The 19,350-nt window shown below is 39.1% G+C and overlaps 1 protein-coding gene across 11 annotated transcripts in view; it reads left to right on the top strand.

Annotated features, from left to right (window-relative positions):
* Positions 1–19,350, top strand: part of LOC123512349 (myotubularin-related protein 4-like) — a 36,949-nt gene that overhangs the window by 15,913 nt on the left and 1,686 nt on the right. Inside the window, exons 11-20 of one of the 11 annotated variants that reach the window (XM_045268694.1) lie at positions 364–486; positions 1,113–1,175; positions 1,893–2,026; positions 2,184–3,146; positions 3,762–3,870; positions 4,026–4,136; positions 7,759–7,952; positions 10,259–10,301; positions 11,820–11,875; positions 14,085–19,350. The exon at positions 14,085–19,350 is cut by the window's right edge and continues 1,686 nt beyond it. In XM_045268694.1, the coding sequence (XP_045124629.1) occupies positions 364–486; positions 1,113–1,175; positions 1,893–2,026; positions 2,184–3,146; positions 3,762–3,870; positions 4,026–4,136; positions 7,759–7,952; positions 10,259–10,301; positions 11,820–11,875; positions 14,085–14,241 (1,953 nt within the window). In that variant the 3' untranslated portion in view covers positions 14,242–19,350. Of the gene's footprint in view, positions 1–363; positions 487–1,112; positions 1,176–1,892; positions 2,027–2,183; positions 3,147–3,761; positions 3,871–4,025; positions 4,137–7,758; positions 7,965–10,258; positions 10,302–11,819; positions 11,876–14,084 lie in introns of all 11 variants that reach the window. The other 10 variants (XM_045268693.1, XM_045268696.1, XM_045268695.1 and 7 more) reach the window with 10 other exon arrangements.

Here is a 19,350-nt window from a genome sequence, read left to right as displayed (position 1 = left end):
TACCCTGTTGCACAAGGGTTAATTTAACTAAAAGTCACATATGATCCTGAAAGTGCTCGTGTACCACTTGGAAGGACTTTGCGTACCACTAGTGGTATGCCTAGTGGTATGTGTACCATAGGTTGGGAACCACTGCTAATGCATGTCACTTCCTTACCAGGTACCTTTATGAACCCAGTCAGTAAGCAGGTCCTTGGATAAATCTTCCTCTTCTGTCAAAATTAGCTTATTAATGTCCTCCTATGTCAAACTCAGCTTGTAGATTGTCACATGTTTTTTCTGTTACTAGATGTCCATTCCACTTACTATGATATTTGAAGATTTTAAATTAGGGACATGTTGATAAAAATGTAATTTCTGCAGGTGCTATATCCCTCGTGCCACATCAAAGACCTGCGGCTGTGGACCTCGGTGTACATGCCTGAGATGGGTGAGGTGACAGCTGACACCACCACCAGCGCTCATCCTAGTGTTGGTGATGATGAGGTGAGACAATTGGAAAGACATGCTTTGTTATCAGCCGTCCCTTTAGCATCGTTCACAGCTTCTTTTGCTTTTGCTTTCCTTGTACCTGTATGTGACATTCCATACTTGTTTTGTAAGCATTTCTTAAAATTCTCCATCATTTTCCTCTGTAGCCACCTTGACCTTTCATGCCACTATTCAGTTCTGTATCTTACTTCACTTCACACTCATACCACCCACCTCTGCACCATGGCTTTCTTGAAAATTACTACTTTCTACTTCAACATCATCCACCTCCCGCTTTGTCACTTTCATTCAGTCCGTGTTCTATATCTGAAATTGTACTGCCTCTTATCCAGCTCCCTCATTCAGGATGTTCCCCTCTTCTCTGCCTTACTATACTCCACCTCAGAGGCTCTCACAGCTTACCTTAGATCTGGAAGTACTTGGACACTCTCATTTCACACTTCCAACAACCAGCCAGTCTTCCTCCTAAGGATCACCACATAGTCCATCAGTGCCTTGCTTGACCTTTCCTCTGCCATAGAAACTTGGGAATTGCTTTTGTGTTTAACTATGGGTTTGCAATGCTTCCTCTTGCTCTGCCTAGAATCCTGTCAAACTTTCTCCATTTGCCTTCCTTTCAGGTACCCTGCATCTACTTACCACCCCACCTACCACACCATCAGCTACCTCGCTACCAAAAACTAGTATGTTAACATGGGTTCCTATCTCACAGTCATTCATATTATGTACTAAAATTTATCCTTTACATCCATCCTTCTCACTTCCTACCATATAGGCACTCACCACTTCATAATATCTCCTCCTAAACTCAACTTTACAGCATGACAACACTGCTTTCCTTTTCATCACACACAGGTGCATTGTCTGACTAAGCAGTATGATTACTCCCTTCCTTGCTTTCCCTCTTTACTGTGGATGCCCTCCCAGTTAAACTTCCAAACTGTTGTTGTTCTGTAGCTTTAATTTTTACCTCACTAAGACCTCAAGTTTCTTCTTAACATTCTCCCTATCACTTCACACTTACACACATTTGTACTACATCCATGCATACTCGCTCAACAACCAGTCTTAGGGATCAGGAAGCAAAATAATTTCCCGCTTTTTATTGCCTCGTCGTTTTGCTAGTCATTAACTACAAGCCCATTTGGTGTGTCTTGTTCTACCACCTCTTACAGTGCCCAGGAAATACAGTGGCAATATTCATACTTGCATACTTGTTATATTTTCTTTAATATAATTTATACAAATAAGTCACACATTGATTTATTGATGATATAAGGAGGGGTTATGTATTTTTTTTAAGTGATTATGTAAGAGTCAAGTATTGGTTCTGGTAAGAAAACTAAATCTAGAGTAAATTAGGCAGATGACTGACAGTGGAAAACTTTCACTTGTGACAGGATGAAGATGAGGACATTCAAGGTGGAGGAGGAGAATTAGTGAAGACCAAGTCATATGATGATCTCCTGGCTGGCACCTCCCCCCCCTCACACCAGCCCCTGCGGCGCTCCTCAGACCCAAACATCAGAGAAAGGTGAGGCTGCTCAGAGAAGGAAATATTGCTCTTTGAAAGCTGTAGAGGATACCTTAATAATAGAAGAATTATTTACACAGTACTTTGTTTTTCCCCTCTGTGACCTTGATATGGTTGGTGATTGAAAATTTGTGCTTATTGTTCTTTACCCTTGCAGTGGACCGAATATGGCTATGCTCAACTCCGCCCTTGGAGCTGAATTAGGAAATGATGACTCTGAAGCTGCTGTTGACCATGCGAGTGAGGATGCAGCAAGTGAAGACCTGGACGCCTACGAGGACTCTACCAGTGAGCCCATCGGAGAGAGGCAGAATGATGAGTCGGAGTCATTGACTTTGTGTGAGCCATCTGTCTCAGAATCTGAAATCCACGAGTGTGTGAGCATTGTGCAAAATGAACCCTGTGATATTGGTGTTGAAAGTGGTGAGGAGGCCAATGAGCTTCTTGGACAGGAGTGTGTCGAACTGCAGGAAAAGTGTATTATGAAAGTGACAGACTCTAAGAGAGATACAAACAGTGAGAAAGTGCACAACAGGAAAGGCACAACGGGCGAGAGGCAGTTTAAGAGCTTGGCAGAACAGTCCATAGAGGGCTCCACGGATACGTTAGTGGCAGAAATAGGAATTATAGCAACCGAGGAAAAGGTCTCTCAGGATAAGAATAGTGAACAGGTGCCCATATTGAACAGAGAGTGTGGACAGAATAGCCCCAAATCCATATTGCAGAGTAAATGCTTTCCATTCATGAATGGGGCTGCGGGGGAGGAAGAGGTGAGTGCAGCTTCCAACAACCGTAAAAAGCAATCGACCTCCTCTAATCCAGAAAGCATTGAGGATCGAGCCGAGAGAAGGACTGTTAACGGAGTACCCAACATGAGCTCGGTCATGCACAGTGTGGCAGCGTCTGGTTGTAGTATTTGTCTCCAGAGTAAGAAATTATTAGATGAAACTAGTGCAGGGGACTCTTGGCGCAGTGCTGGGCTTATGAATGAGGGCTCCATTGGGGGAGGGGCCGTGCGGGGGGTTACCACGGGACCAGGCAGTCGGGTGTCTCTCTACTCCACCCCAATGCACTCACGCACACCTTCCTCCTGCATACCGTCGACACCTTGTGAAGATAGGTGAGTGTTTCTGTTGCTTTGTGGCCTTTTTTTTTGCTTATAGCACCTGTAGGTAACTTGAAGAGTATTGGAAGCACTGTAAAGCTTCCACCCATTAGTAGAGCAGGTAATTTTATTTATAGTGGTACCCATATTAGGGCCCATATCACCACCTAAGTGCATCTTTAGTGTAACCACCTAGAACCTGGGTATCATGGTGACATGTAGGTAACTTTAAACCTTCTTAATCTTAGGTTGAGTGTCTGGCATATGTATTGAAGGATAGTTTTCTTCGTTATTTGAGAAGAAAGTGAAGATGAACGCCTATGTATTGGTGAAGTATGCCTGGAGTAAGGAACTGACCAGTGAATGACATGCAGCTGTATAACTTGCCACTAGGACTGAATATTGTAGTGTTCTTTGTTATTTTGAAGACAAAGTAAATTTAGCTGCTTTTGATCTACTGAAGGTTTACTTCCAGGGTAGAGAATACATGCTTGGAAGAGAAATAGGATAACTTTACCTCTAGGGACTAATAAATGTTTCTGAAGAGTAACCATTATTTGTTATACTCTTCAAAATTTTGGTGTAACTATTATCATAATGAAAAGGAAATTGAAACTCTTCCTCCATCAGGCTTGGTGCAGGAGATAGCAAAAGCAGTACTTTCGCTACACTTGATGGACTTCATAGTGTTAGTGATGAGGTGACCAAGAGACTGCACCAAATTCTTCTCCATCATCAGGTAATGGGAAACGGTTCTGTATGATAACTTCCAACAATCATTATAGTATGTTACCATTGTTAATACTTATATATTTATAATTAATGGCTGTCATATCGTGTGTGTAACGTGGAAGCTGGAAATGTGTGTACGTAATATTGATGCATTTATTCCAGTCTGAGAAAGAATCTCTAAAGAGGGACCTGCAGGCCACAAGACATGCCCTGTACAACCAGATCCAGCACAACCGCTGTCACAATCATCACCACGATGGAACAGAAGATCAAGTGAGTCTTCATTGTGTTTAGAATACAGGCAACCCCCATTTAACGAAGGGATTACGTTCCTAAAAAACACTTCGTTAAGCGAAACTTCGTATAATAAGTTTAACCCCTGACTTGAACTTCCACTGAGAGTAAGCAAAGCGAGAGTGCATCATAGTACGGTGAAAGGTCTAATGAAATAAAAAATTATGAACTTTAACATTTAGGCAGTTAAATTTAATTTAAGTAATTATAATGTACACTAATGTATGTATGTATGTAGTTTTATAATGTTGATGATCTTAAATTTACGAAGGGAGGGAGAGTGAAACGGGAAAGACACTAACCGGCAACCTGTGGAATGTAAACAAAGGGAGCATCATTGTATCGCATACAAAACTTATGTACCACATTTCCACAAGGCTTTCCATTTTATCCATTGTAGAGTCACGAGCTCAGGTGGTTCTTTTAGCTTGCAAGGAAGATACAGTCTCACCAGCCTTCTTAATAGTCTGCTGACTTGAAAATAGTAGAGACAGTAGATGGAATCAAGATGGTGGTCAGCAATGCTATAGTTTTCTCGCCTCTCGTTTCTGTGAATAATATCCAGCTTCACTTCGAGAGTAAGAGACTTCCTGGTCTTCTTAGGAATGCTAGGCCACATTGCAAGGAGTTTTGGTGGTAAGTTGAGCGAGTGAAGACGAGCTGCTGCTGACGCTGTTATGGGAGTGAGTGGTGCGTGTTGTCCACGAGAGGCTTGATCTTGATCTTGATTCTACAGGTGTCCCAGGATTTCTCCTGAGGCAGGCCTTAGTATTTGCGGCTGCTAGTGTATTCAAAAGCTTGTCGGCTTATGTGATACGGCAGGGCTTTCAAACTTAGAAAAAATTACCTGGATAAAACTTTGTTAACCTTTAAACTGCTAATTCCTAACTGCTGAATGCTTTGGTGTGCCTAAAATATAAACATTCCCATGTCGGAAAAAACATATTTTGAATTGTATGCCATGAATGGCAAACATCCAAAATGCAGTAATACCGAAGTTTTGAATCTGTAAATAAATAAATAGAGCAAGAAATAGGCCTACAAAACTTCGTGGGCTTTGAAAAGCGCGGGGAACTAGTGACACGTCGGGTACACTGTACGGTCCGGGTTGGGAGCTGAATGGTACCAAGCTGGACCGTTTTCTACGCTCTCTCTCAATCTCTCTCTCTCTCTCTCTCTCTCTCTCTCTCTCTCTCTCTCTCTCTCTCTCTCTCTCTCTCTCTCTCTCTCTCTCTCTCTCTCTCTCTCTCTCTCTCTCTCTCTCTCTCTCTCTCTCTCTCTCTCTCTCTCTCTATATATATATATATATATATATATGTGTGTGTGTGTGTGTGTGTGTGTGTGTGTGTGTGTGCATGTTTCTGCGTATCCTACATGATATGAGTCTTCTGTACAGATGTTTTGTACACGTACATATATATGTATGATAGAACTTTATCTGTGTGTGTGTGTGTGTGTGTGTGTGTGTGTGTGTGTGTGTGTGTGTGTGTAATTCACTGTTTGATCTGCTGCAGTCTCTGACGAGACAGCCAGATGTTACCCTACGGAACGAGCTCAGAGCTCATTATTTCCGATCTTAGGATAGGCCTGAGACCTGGCACACACCACACACCGGGACAACAAGGTCACCCAAATATCTCCACCCGGCCGGGGAATCGAACCCCGGTCCTCTGGCTTGTGAAGCCAGCGCTCTAACCACTGAGCTACCGGGCGTGTGTGTGTGTGTGTGTGTGTGTGTCATGAATCCTCTGTACAGATGTTTTGTACGTATTGGGTGTGTGTGTGTGTGTGTGTGTGTGTGTGTGTGTGTGTGTGTGTGTGTGTGTGTGTGTGTGTGTGTGTGTGTGTGTTTCACTGTTTGATCTGCTGCAGTCTCTGACGAGACAGCCAGACGTTACCCTACGGAACGAGCTCAGAGCTCATTATTTCCGATCTTCGGATAGGCCTGAGACCAGGCACACACCACACCCCGGGACAACAAGGTCACAACTCCTTGATTTACATCCCGTACCTACTCATTGCTAGGTGAACAGGGGCTACACGTGAAAGGAGACACACCCAAATATCTCCACCCGGCCGGGGAATCGAACCCCGGTCCTCTGGCTTGTGAAGCCAGCGCTCTAACCACTGAGCTACCGGGCGTGTGTGTGTGTGTGTGTGTGTGTGTGTGTGTGTGTGTGTGTGTGTCCGTCCGTCACGAATCCTCAGTACGGATGTTTTGTACGTATTGGGTATGTTTGATTGAGCTGTGTGTGTGTGTGTGTGTGTGTGTGTGTGTGTGTGTGTGTGTGTGTGTGTGTTTGTGTGTGTTTGTATTTATCTACCTAGTTGTATTTACCTAGTTGTAGTTTTACAGGGCCTAAGCTTTATGCTCGTGTGGCCCTACACTTATCCATATCTACACTGCTTATCCAAGTTATTTGTGATCTTGGGATAGGTCTGAGACCAGGCACACGACACACCTGACAACAAGGTCACAACTCCTCGATTTACATCCCGTACCTACTCACTGCTAGGTGAACAGGGCTACGTGGGAATGTTTGATTGAGCTGTGTGTGTGTGTGTGTGTGTGTGTGTGTGTCCGTCACGAATCCTCTGTACAGATGTTTTGTATGGATGTTTGATGTGTCTGTTGTGTCAATGTTTGATTGTTTTGTATGTGTGTGTGTGTGTGTGTGTGTGTGTGTGTGTGTGTGTGTGTGTGTGTGTGTGTGTGTGTGTGTGTTTCTGTGTGTCCTGCATGACACAAAACCTCTGTACAATACCACAGCTCAAAATGCTACTAGGATTGTTGCCCCTATGCCATAAGAAGCTGATATAATAACAATAATCTCTTGATTGAGATAGAAGTAATAAACTATAGCATTATTTGATCTCCCCTATAAAGTTTTCTACGTTTTCTATGATACTCAAGGCTGGATTCTACCCGACGAGTCAAGAGGAGTTGCCAGGTGTCACCTACTTTTCCGTAAAAACTCAAGTGAGGCCCTTGTTATAGTATCTGGAGCCCTCATGATGGCAACACTAAGTGGGGAGGAGTCACAAGAGCAAGTCTGAAGGGAAATGCGCCATGAAAATTAAAAACATTCCCCGCGAAAATTCATGATTACATAAGCGATCGCCGCGTCACAGTACTCGAGAGGCTTGATTATATAAGCGATCGCTGCAGTTTAAGGGTTAAAGCGAGTTTGGTATTCGTTAAATGAGCAGATGGTAGTAAAATGAAACCTTCGTTGTAGCGAAATTTTGTTGTGTGAATCTTCGTTAAACGGGGGCTGCCTGTATTTGAAAACTGAAGTAGGTCTCTTGTACCAGTTCAGTCTGTCATGCCACACATTACATTGAAATAAATAAATGTTTTTGTTAGTATTGCACTGAAGTGGGTGAAGTTGTACTGGGTAAGATATTGTGGGCAAAAATATATTGTGAATGAAGGTAAGTATCTGTATAAGGATGTTACTCGTACGTCGTGTTTAAGGTTTATTTTATTCTGTGTTATCCTATTTAGTGTGTGGGAGTGAGAACTGCATGGAAAAGGCTAATTGTACAGAGAGATGTGTTTAGTTTTGTAGTATTAATGAATGTCTGTTGTGGTCGTCAGATGTCCCTGCCCGAGAGTGTTGGTTCAGGCTCTGGTGGGTCTGTGGGTCAGGAGTCTGGGGTGTCAGACACGTCGTGGGAGGCTGTTGAAGAGGGAGATGCCCGGCCAACACTCTGGGTGCCTGACCATGCTGTGGACTCCTGCATGGGTTGCAACACTCAGTTCTGGATGGGGCGACGGAAGCATCACTGCAGGTTAGTTGCCAGGTGAAGAAACTTTTGTTTTTCTTGTAATATTAAGGAAAGTAGAAGTTTGTAGCTAAACATGGCTTTGACCTGTCGACTTGTAGCACCATATTGTTGAAGGCTATCAACGCTTTCATTCATTGACTGGTAACAACACGGTTGGCTAATCTTTAACACTCGTGCAACTTTAACTCAATGAATTACCAAGCATTAATACATCATCAATTTACATTCACAACATTAAGCATGCAGAAAAATTGTGACTATCCCAAAAATTGTAGGTTAATTATGAGAAGATATGGTGTGGGCTACCTAAGATATATATAAATAAGATCACAAGCTTTCTTTCTAAAAATTTTATTCCTTCTTAAGAGAAGGTCTTTTGTGAAGTGGATGAATTGAAAAATTTTATTCCTTCTTAAGAGAAGGTCTTTTGTGAAGTGGATGAATTTTGGAGTACTAAGAAGGAGACATCAAACTATTGACAAAATATTGAATCACTATTTTGTTTGTTATAAGGAAGTGTTTAGGTTCGGTCAAGCATAACACAATAACCCCAAGGTGTTTGCTAGATGTCTAATGTAAACCTTGTGTGGCAGCTGTTCTTAGTGATAATTAACTGACATCTTATTCGGGCTTACTACAGGGAGTCTTCTCAATACTTCCCAGTCATTCACTTAGGCAATTGGCTGCTGCACTGTAGAAGCTGTCATGGCTAGTGATGGCTAGTCTCTTAGGAATATGTGGCATTCTGGTATTGGGTGATTGGTTCATTGAAGTGATGTTCCCCTGATAAGTATCGCTACTTTGTGTGCCATAGATAACAGATGCTGATTGTTTATGATGGACAAACAGAAAGTGCTTTATTGTGGTAGCTTTTCTGGGGCCATTTTATTTAGTTGCACACACCATAACAGGGTCAAAATGTGTTATGTTATCTGTGTGCTTCATGAAGCAGTTAAGAAGTATGGTGTGAAGGGAACTGAGGACCTTTTTATTTCTGCATTGAGATTCATTGTAGTTGTATCTTGCCCACATAATTTTACCTGATAATCCTCAAGAGCTTGGAAGGTTATGGCATATGGTTATGTGTTGGGAAGCTTTGTGTTGTGGGTGGGACCTTTGTGTGGGTAGTCTAAATAACCACATTGATGATCACAATTGCCTATCCATTGTCTTTCCGTCCGTGCTGCCAGTAATCAGCACAGCCTTCTGTCCTTCATAACCAAGCTACTCTTTTTTTTATGCATTACATCTGTCTATTCCATTTATGTCCCTATCTCTGTCACTCTTAATATGTTTGTTGCACTTTACTCAAGGCATTAGAATCTTGATATGTACCAACCAACTAAAACCGGTCCACTAAATGTATGGATGAGTAAATTTCTGTAATTTTGTTACCAGAAAGTGTAATGAACTGTTCACATAGTATGGATCATACTATATATACTCTTATCATGTTTGGGTGCATGCTTGATGTTCTCAGTGTGGGATGATTACAAAGTCTAAAAATTATGTTTTGTTGTTATTCCTTTTTGGTCAGTATGCAGTTTTTTCTCTACCCATTGATTAAAGAGAATAGAAATGTTCAGGTTTATACTGGTGTGTGGAATCATCCTACTTTCCTCAGGTCATTTTATTTTGTGCTTAATATTATTAGTGTTAGGATTTAATGCTGAATATTGCTCTGATCATTTACATTCTCGAGAAGCAGTTGTGGCTTCATTTGTCCTATTGTTTGCTGGTATAGTGTTCAGATCTGATGCTCAGTGTTCTAATCATTGATATTATGGAAGGCAGAAGTATCTTGTGGAGTGGTAACCTGTCACAGTTTGAGATGGCTTTGTCATTTGGTGTTGATTCAGGGATTAGATATTAGCACCAGAGATAAAGACTTGTGATGAAGATGCTTGGAAGTAAGGTAGTTTTAGATACCAGAATAAGGCCATGGGAAAATAAGGAGACTGGAAGAGGCAAGCTGACTGACACAAGACAGCTCCTTTAGTTTACCTACACAAGGCAGCTCTTAACAATTTTTTTTTTTTTTTTTTTTTTTTTTTTTTTTTTTTTTTTTTTTTAATAAACTGCATATTGACCATTTTTATGTTAGTGATAACATACTAATCTTGGAATTATTTTATATACATATCTTTACAATTAGTTGGTGTTTTAAATATTTGGTATTTACTTTCAATTTCCACTTTATTATAAAGATTTTGGTTATAAAGGGCTGTAGCATGTAATTTTTTTTTATGACTTTTTGGAAGTTGATGTGTCATTTTTTAAGTTATTGAATGTCTTTCTTGTTGGTTCAGCGGATCATCTTGCTCAAGCATCCAACCACTCAACCAATCAGAGGTAGAGCATCCTGAGTCTGTCCTGAGTACTAATGTCACTCTTGGCTTTTCTGTTCTCAATACTAACTCCTGTGTGACCTTTGTGGAGGCGGCGGGTCACTGAACACTGTAGCGTTGTGCAGCTTTGTATTGCCCAGGGAATGAGGAATGAGAGGTCAGACTACTCTTTAATGAACATGTAAACATTTATTGGTGGTGGACATTGGAATTAATCATAATCCTTAATGTTTTGATCATTTGAATTGTTGACTTATAAATATGCTTGCTGTATTTTCCTTTTAATTGAAATTTTCCCTAATGACTTCCTAATTTGACATAAAGCAGTCATTGCAAGCTTTAATATTTGTCTTTATAACTTGGTAAATTTAGATTCTTGCATGCATGCTCCCACTAAAAGGTACATAAATGTGGAGGGAGGTGTATTTACTTAAGCTGTCAATGTTTTGCTTGTTATTTATTCCTATAACTCACCAGTTAGTAATGTGAGTCTTTACTTCCCTGTAACATAATATTTGTAGTATTACTGTAAAATCCGTAGTGTTGTTTGTAAGTAATCATGGTACACAAACACATGGTAAGTACAGGACATGAAGAGAAATTTAGTGTCTTTGATGATTGCAAATGCTAACATTTATCTTTGTATCAGTTAGCCCTGCTCTCTCATCCTCCTCCTCCTGTGAATGTCATACACCTGTTACTGTCACTTTCACATTTATCATGCTCATAAGCATGATCTTTCTCATCTTGTTGTCTCATTCTTATCCTGTAGCCAAGCCAAAGCAGGGTGCTGCATTTCATACCTCAACCACCCTACTTGCATCTCATTTCTTCATCTTTACTTGACACAGCAAATTTGTTGTAAACACTTTCTCTCTTCTCACGTCCGAAGAATTTCAAATATAATTATATCTTCATTTCTTTCTCTATTACAGTGTTTCATTTTGATTTGGGCTGATCTGTGGTTTGAAAGTAGTGTGTGTGTGTGTGTGTGTGTGTGTGTGTGTGTGTGTGTGTTTTTGTGTTTGTGTTTGTGTTTGTGTGTGTGTTGTGAAGTCTGAATTGGTTCACCAACAAAATACTTAAAACAATACCAAATATGTGTGGGGGGAATATTCAATACTTACATACAAGAATCAATGGTAAGAAGTAGAGGAGCTTCTTTGCATTGTTGCATAAGTGGTGCAACTCACTGCTGAGATGAAGCCATACTTTGTTTTCTTATGATTTTATTTGCTTAGATAGGAATGCACATGTTTTAACATTAGACCAGGTTACAAAACAATAGCTTTGGAACCCTGATACAGTATTTGCTCTCCTGTGTTTCTTACAACACAAAAACATTTCTCTGATAACCATGCTTTATATTTTACAAGTCATAAGTTGAACATGAACTTTTGACAAATTTTGTGGATGAGTGGCATGATTTAAATTACACACAATCAGTGCCAGATGTGGTGTGGCATCCAACTCTTTTGAAATATGTGGTGTTAAGCTGGCAATATTGTTATGTTCTCCCCAGAGTATGAGTCAAAAGAACTCTGAAGAAATTTGTACCTGTTGCTGTTATCCCATAAGGTAAGAAGTAAAATTGTCCGTAGGTGTTTACTAAAGCTTGGTTATTCAGAGGCCTTTTCCAAACAACTAGATGTTGTGTAGTCTGGCTTAAATAATCTACTTCACCAACTGTGAATACAAGGAAAGACTTGATGGCATGTCATGGTGTAGCTTATTGTTTGCAGGAAGCATGGCAGCTGTTGCAGTAATTGGAAGAAATAGCCAAAAAAGCTTCTTAGCAAAAGTGCATAGCAAGCAAGAGTAGTATTGGCAATAATAAGGGACTGACAAGCATATGTGCTGGTGGTGGGAAGGGATGGTGGTTGTTGCTGTATAGACTTGGTTACTCTGATTACAGATTAACTTGGGGGAGTCGTTGGCCAGCCCCAGCCTCTGTAATGTGTATCTGTATACAGCCTCTTGTAAATATGATCGGTGTCAATGTCTCCTGTGTGATTTCTTAAACTGATCAAACAGGTCACTGTAAATGACCAGTATGTACTCATATATCTGAGAACATAGCAATGTAGATTTTTATATTTGTTATATATCTAACAGTGAGACATTCATGCATTAACCTTCTTGAAAATGACTGTGACAACATTTTTATGACTGCAAACTACAATTTATGAATTCTGATGATTTGAAAATGATATTTTTATTTTCTATTTTTGAATTTGATTACTTATTCAATTTGAAGGTAATACTTTTTTTTCATTTTCCACTTGCATCTAATACTTGGTGCACTTGTAGGATTTTCAACATTTTGCATTTTCTGGCTGATTGAAAGCATGTTGAAGGATTTAGTTTTGAGAATGGAGGTGCTAAGCTTATCAGCAGTATCCTCAAGCTTATCTGGTCCATGTATACATAATATTTGCACTCCTCAGCACAGATTGGGATGAATCTTTTCTTGCCAAGAGACTTATTGAGGCTGTCTTGCTGATGTTATATAATTTTGATGCCACATATGCACTGAAAAAATGTGCTTGCTCTTTGGGTGCAACATATATGATTTTCACTTACGAAAGTAGAGGGAGTTGTGAAAAAGGAGAGGGGGAGGGCAAAGATTTTTCGGGCATTAAAGATCAGTATAAGGAAGGTAGGGAAGTTTGATATATCTAGATACATCAACTGCTTTGTACAGGTGTGAGTAACTAAGTACTACCTATATTAGAAATGTATTTGGTGACAGTGATACTGCTGCTCTAAAGTGAATGGACAGTGAGAGGCATTGAGTAAAATAAAGGCATGGATTTGTGTAATGTGTTGAAAGCATCTGATTGGGATGCCTGGGTACTAGATGGTTGTGGAAGGAATAATGAAAGAATTGCTGGAGTCTCAGAGTTTTAAAGCAAAGACTAAATGAGTGGAAGAAAAGAGCCAAATGCTGGATTACAGGGTTGTAGAGCCTCTAGAAAGGGACAAATGGAGTGAGCTAGATTGGTGTGATATGCATAGAGGAGATGTGAATGTTAAAAGTTTTCTGTACTTGTACAATATTTTCTTATTTTTCATTACTTCTTGTGGGCAACAAGTTGTATCAAAGCATATTTTATCCTCTTCATAGAAGTAAACAATGCAAGCCCACAGTGGTCCCAGTAGAGGGCACAATACAAGGAAATGCATCTCAAAGCTTAACCATGTATACCTTGATGCTCTGAAAATTAGAGATCATGAAGAGAACGTCAGATTCAGTAGAGAAGTGTTTGGAGAAAGAATGAGTGGGTGCATGTTTTGCAGGTGAATGGAAAGGTGGCGTGACTGGCAAAACAGTAAGGTCTCACACATCTTGTCTGATGAGCTGATCACTTCTGGTGCAGGAGAGGAAAGGGATGGGTCTGTCATGATGAAGCAGGTGGCATTCACTCAGCTCTGCTGTTGGGTCCTGCTTCAGATTTACAATGCAACTGAATCAAATAGTTTATAACTATTACTATACAACATATGATTTCTCCATCTAATGCTTTTTCATCATAGTATCATTTCTGAAACTCAATCTTGCCATTTAGTTTGTTTTTCATGGTTTCTTTTCCTGTTTTCATTGTATTTGGGAACTCTTGTGAAGATTCTCCCCTCATAGTGTGCACTCTGCTGCAAGAGAAACTTGTGCTAATAACTAAAAACACCAATATCACTGTTGAATTATAAGTTTTGTCTTGTACAGTGCATGTGCAACTGTGAGGTTGTTAGGACTGAAGTAATTTTTATCTTTTGATTGTTTTTTCAGGAGTTGTGGTAAGATTTTCTGTTCAGACTGCTCGGAACACAGCATCCCTATCCCTCGGGAGCAGCTGTACCAGCCAGTAAGGGTATGTGGAACCTGTTTCTTTACCCTGGGAATGGAACACACAAAGCCAAAGATAGTTGCTGCTGCTTCTAATTAGTTTGTGGAGTAAAACCTTGAAGGTATTGTAGTGTACCAACAACTGTGGTGTTGGTGTGTACTAGTTGAACATGAAAACTCTGCCATAAGATGTACACTAAGTTAAACTTGATGGATATTTTCTTGTATATCTTTCGTAGTTTTCTGTAATTTGTGATCGTGTCCTGGGATTGTCAAAACACCCTTATTTATTTGATGCCTTTGGGCACTTACGGAAATAGGTTTACAGACAGAACTGCATAAACTATATGGAGAATTGGATATCATAAACCTGTAACAATCTAACAAGCTAACACTAGCCTTAAATTGGCACATTGTTGATTGACCACCAAATTGTAACTACCACTCAGCCTACAAGATATGAACCATGCAGACTTAGGCACAAATTAATGTATGGTCAGCCTTCATAAATTTTTCTGTTTTGGAAGCTGCTTGCCAGCAACATACCTAGGTGTGCTAAGTAGTGTGTGCCAGATCCTCACTATAGTCTTAAATGTATCATGCTTGCTCCACCGGATGCTCTTGTGGTCCCAGAGATGGAGGGACGTGTGAAAGAAGCATTTCCTAGTGTAAATATGTCACTGAAAAATGTACAGATTGTGACAAAACTACTCAGAAATAGTTCCAGACGGCTTCATATATTGGTGAAAAATGTCAAGCTGTTTGCAGAAAGAAGTTTGCATCTTTTTGGGATATGGGTGTATGGCTTTTTCTGGAGTTGTTCAGTTAAAATTCTAAATCATTTAATCAGCAACAAGTGTGTATTATTTCTTGTGGTGAGGATGTTATTTCTTGTATACACACACGCGTATGTATGCAGTATTACCATGATTTTACATTTATTGTGTTAGTATTTCAAAGTGAATACCAAAAGTTGAGCCTGTGTGTTAGTGTGAATGTATGTTGGGTGTATGGGAAGGATGAGTGTATATATTTCTGTAGAGTCATGCGTATAAGCAGGATACATTTTGCTGTGAGGTATTGCAAGCAGGAGAACAACAGGATGGTGGAGGATGTTTGTGTTGTGGTCAGGCTTAGAAGGCTAATATGATATCCTTGAGTGTGCATATATATACAACATGTAAATACTTGTTGGGAAGTGATAGTTATTGTACATAAACTATTTTTCAGTAGTAAGGAGTTGCAACGGTGATATCCTCAAACTGTAGATGAATGTCCAATACCCAGATATTGGGATTTGATTCATGTTCCTTATAAAGGTCTGCCACAGCAATCGTCTTGCTGCGGACTCCACTGTATGACAATAGGGCGTCTTAAGGATACCAGTGATGACAGGGAAAATGGTGAGTGTGAGAAGATAAATCCTTGAGTGAAAAAGAAAAGATGAATGAATGAGAAACAAAAACAGATATAATAAAAATTGTCATTGGTTGTAAGCATACGGCAACTATGTAGGAAGGCGTTTTGTTGCTGTAGTGATGTCTAAAACCCTCCAGATGGCTATACATTAACCCAATCCACATCTCATGTATTTTGCGAAATAATTGATACTAAGTCTTTGATGTTCTAGTTTATCATCATGTTTTTAGTACTCATGCTGTTGCTGTTTCAATATAATCTTGTAGCATCTTTCAGAGGTGTTTAATATGGGGATGCTGACCCAACTAATGTGATATAATGTAAAGTAGACAGGATATATGTATATTTTTTTCAAAGTGAAGTTAAGGATTCCTTCTGTCATTTAGCAGGAATTGGAAACTCATGGTCTTGTGGTGTTGAAAGGAGATAAGATGAATTTCAACTCCTAGTGTGCTAGTCATTTTGCTTTGCTCAACAGGCCATATGAATGATATACTCTTTACACTTTGCATGTAAACACACACACACACACACACACACACACACACACACACACACACACACACACACACACACACACACACACACACACACACACACACACACACACACACACACACACATATATGTATTATATAGAGATAATTATTATGTAGGCAGTTTTAAGGATATTTCATCAATGAATTTATATATAGAGCATATATATTCACACAGATTGTGTGCATTAAAAAATTATTTATACTGCATTTACCTTAAGAAGTATTCTATTTGCATAAGGCTACTTTTATTTTTCTAAGTTTGCATAGAGTTTCCAGATCTTCATTTTTTGTATTTATCATATATTTTTATCATTTTATTATATACACAGTCTATTTTGAAAAAAAAAAAGCTGGTTTATGAAAGGTGTCTCTATATAGTACATGAATATTTCTTTCAATAGCTGCTGTATTATGGTGTGTGTACAACACATGTTTCCTGCATGAAACAGCAATGCAAGGGCAGAAAGTAGCATATGATTGACACCAGACCAAAGCTGTAGTTAAGGTAAATGTAATCTAGACCAGACTTGGTAAAGAGGGGGGTCACATCCAATACCACAGGACAGGGTTTCTATCACATCTATCACACATCACATACATACTGAAACACCTTCCTTCACTGCTTCCTCTCAATACGATCAAGACTGTAGATAGACCCTGAGGATTGCTGGGTCAGACATTGAGAGATGCAATTCATGGTTATTTCCAAATTTAGCACCAAGATCAATATTATATTTTTTCAATATTTTGTTGATGTTCCTTGATGGTGAACATGTTGGTCTTGACAGGTTAGCAGAGCTGATCTGCAGTGGCATGATATTGCTAGTCAGTGGTAACTATCATTTTGAATCATAATCAGAATTTTGTGTTTTATTTGTTTTGTCATGCAGTGGAACCTAAAAATCTAGGAATTTATGCTGACTTACTTGTACAGTCTTGTGGCACATGATAAAACCATCAACATGGGATAACGTTCAATGTTCAAACAAGTGCATTTAATTGTTTGCCATAAATTTAAATTCACTCTGGCTGAGATCCCCCTGACATGGAGGCAGCCATTACATAACATCTTGTATTATCATAGGAACAGAAATACAGAGATGGTTGCTAGTCCCTTTGTTCCATGCCATGTACTCACTCTTCATGAGTCTAGTAGCCACAGTATGCTGTCAGCCATTACTCCTACCACAGAGGATGGTACTAGTTGTCAATCATTCATGCTTGTCATTATTGCAAGCAAAGTCATGAGTGTGTTTATGAGAATGAAAACTTGTATATGTTCATGAATGTTGAATGAACATTTATTGTCCATCACATCATTATATTTGTTTTTTTGTTAACAGAAAGGTTCCTCTGCATTATTTACAATTTGCTATGCAGTGCAAAGATAATTATGAGTGTTTATCAACACACTATTGCTTGCCTTGGAGTGGTAGTTGTGTAGTTTTTTCTGCATATCATTTCGTGCATTTCAGCTTTGAAAGCTAACACCTGGATTTTATTTTAGTATGTTGTGCAGAACTCAGGGTGTTAGTAAACAGACTATTTGTCGAAAGCTATTTCTGTAGCAAATGCTTCCCATCAGAAATTCAGTAAAATTAATTATGAGATCACTGTAGTATAACAGACAACATTCTTGTAACATTTGCTCACATTGCAAAGTATAATTTAACATAGCTAACTTGAATGAAAATTAAAAATAATCTTAGTTTTGCTATAGCTAACTTGAATGAAAATTAAAAATAATCTTAGTTTTGCTGTTCAAAGACAGTAGTTACCCAACTATAATGGACTTTCTTATCCTAGAATGTATGATTTCTTGGGACTCTTGTGATCTACCCTGTCCACACATCTGAGAATGCCCACAGTCAGGAGTGTGCTGCTTTTCTTGTGACTATAGTTGTATGTTGGTTATTGTGTTCATGGTTTTGTAATGACACAAACTGCATTATTATTATTTTTTATTTTTTTTATTTATTTTAATTAATTTATTTATTTTATTTATTATTATTATTTTTCTTTTGGTTCAACAACTGTTAACCTGCAGCCTTTAATATAGACAAAACAGTGTTTTTACTTTTTTGCTGAAGTTATTAAAAGTGCTTGACAAGTAGTAATCCATCAGCATTTCTTAATCACTATTTTCCTTCTATGAAGCATTTTCATGTTCTTATGGGAATGGTGGTGAGTGCTCATCTCAAACCATGTCCTTTTCCTAATGACATTTACCACAGCACTGAGTCCCCTTGTAGTCCTCTGCACAATGCTTTCATCTTACTTCTTCCTTAGTCCTGCCACAGTTTGGTGGGCAAATGTATGCATGGGAAAGTGTATATATGTACGTGTGATTATTTATTTTGTTTATTTATTCTCTAATGCCTCTGAGATCCTTTGGTGTTTAGGGCTTGAAAGGTATAGGCTCTGTGAGTCAGTCCATTATAGTTGGGGAGGATGATAGTTACCTATTTTGGAAATACCTAACATACAATGCAAATCCAGTGCTGGTGAATGTGTCAAGCATTATCAAGAATGCATCCATCCATATATCTATACATGTATATTGCTGTTTTCATTAATGGCAGAAAAAGAAAATGAATTGGAAAACTACATTGACATTGATATCAGGTACCACAGCCTTAATTCTGACTGTAGATATGTATCCTTAATAAGGAACTAATATAGTGTCATTCAACCTCATATTGTATGCTTTTATCTCTCCATTTGTATGCAGCCTATTTGCATAGCAACTGTTATGTACCTATATGGTTCTTGTTACAGTAGTATGGCACTGTGAAACACCATTTTAATGAGTTTCAGTATGTTTAATTCATTTATGCATTATAAAGTTAGTGAAAATGGCCATTAGCTTGAAGCTTTGCAAGCAGTGATGGATCTGTGGAGGAGTAAATAAGCTCCCATTTTGATATTTCAAGCTGGTTATTTGAGATACCCAAAATCATTCAGTTTTCAAGAAACAAGAAAATAATTGAAAAAATATTAAATCATCAAGAGTTATGAAACCAAGTACCATGTACTTCATGGAAATGTATGGTAGAATATGATTGATTATTTTACTTGTTACAATGAGAAGAGTCTTTCAAGTATGCCTTGTGTTATTTGCCAGCTATTACACCCAGTAAGACAATGAAGCAGTAAGTACTGTAAACCTGAAGGAAGCACCGGCCAGCATGGTGTGTCCTGCACTATGTGTTGCCACACACCACATGGGAGCAGCAGCAGGAGTTGTATAT

This window comes from Portunus trituberculatus, chromosome 33 (genome assembly GCF_017591435.1).
Source record: "Portunus trituberculatus isolate SZX2019 chromosome 33, ASM1759143v1, whole genome shotgun sequence".
Lineage (NCBI taxonomy): Eukaryota > Metazoa > Arthropoda > Malacostraca > Decapoda > Portunidae > Portunus > Portunus trituberculatus.
The sequence above is the reverse complement of the archived record's forward strand: the minus strand, read 5'-3'. Positions and strand labels throughout refer to the sequence as shown.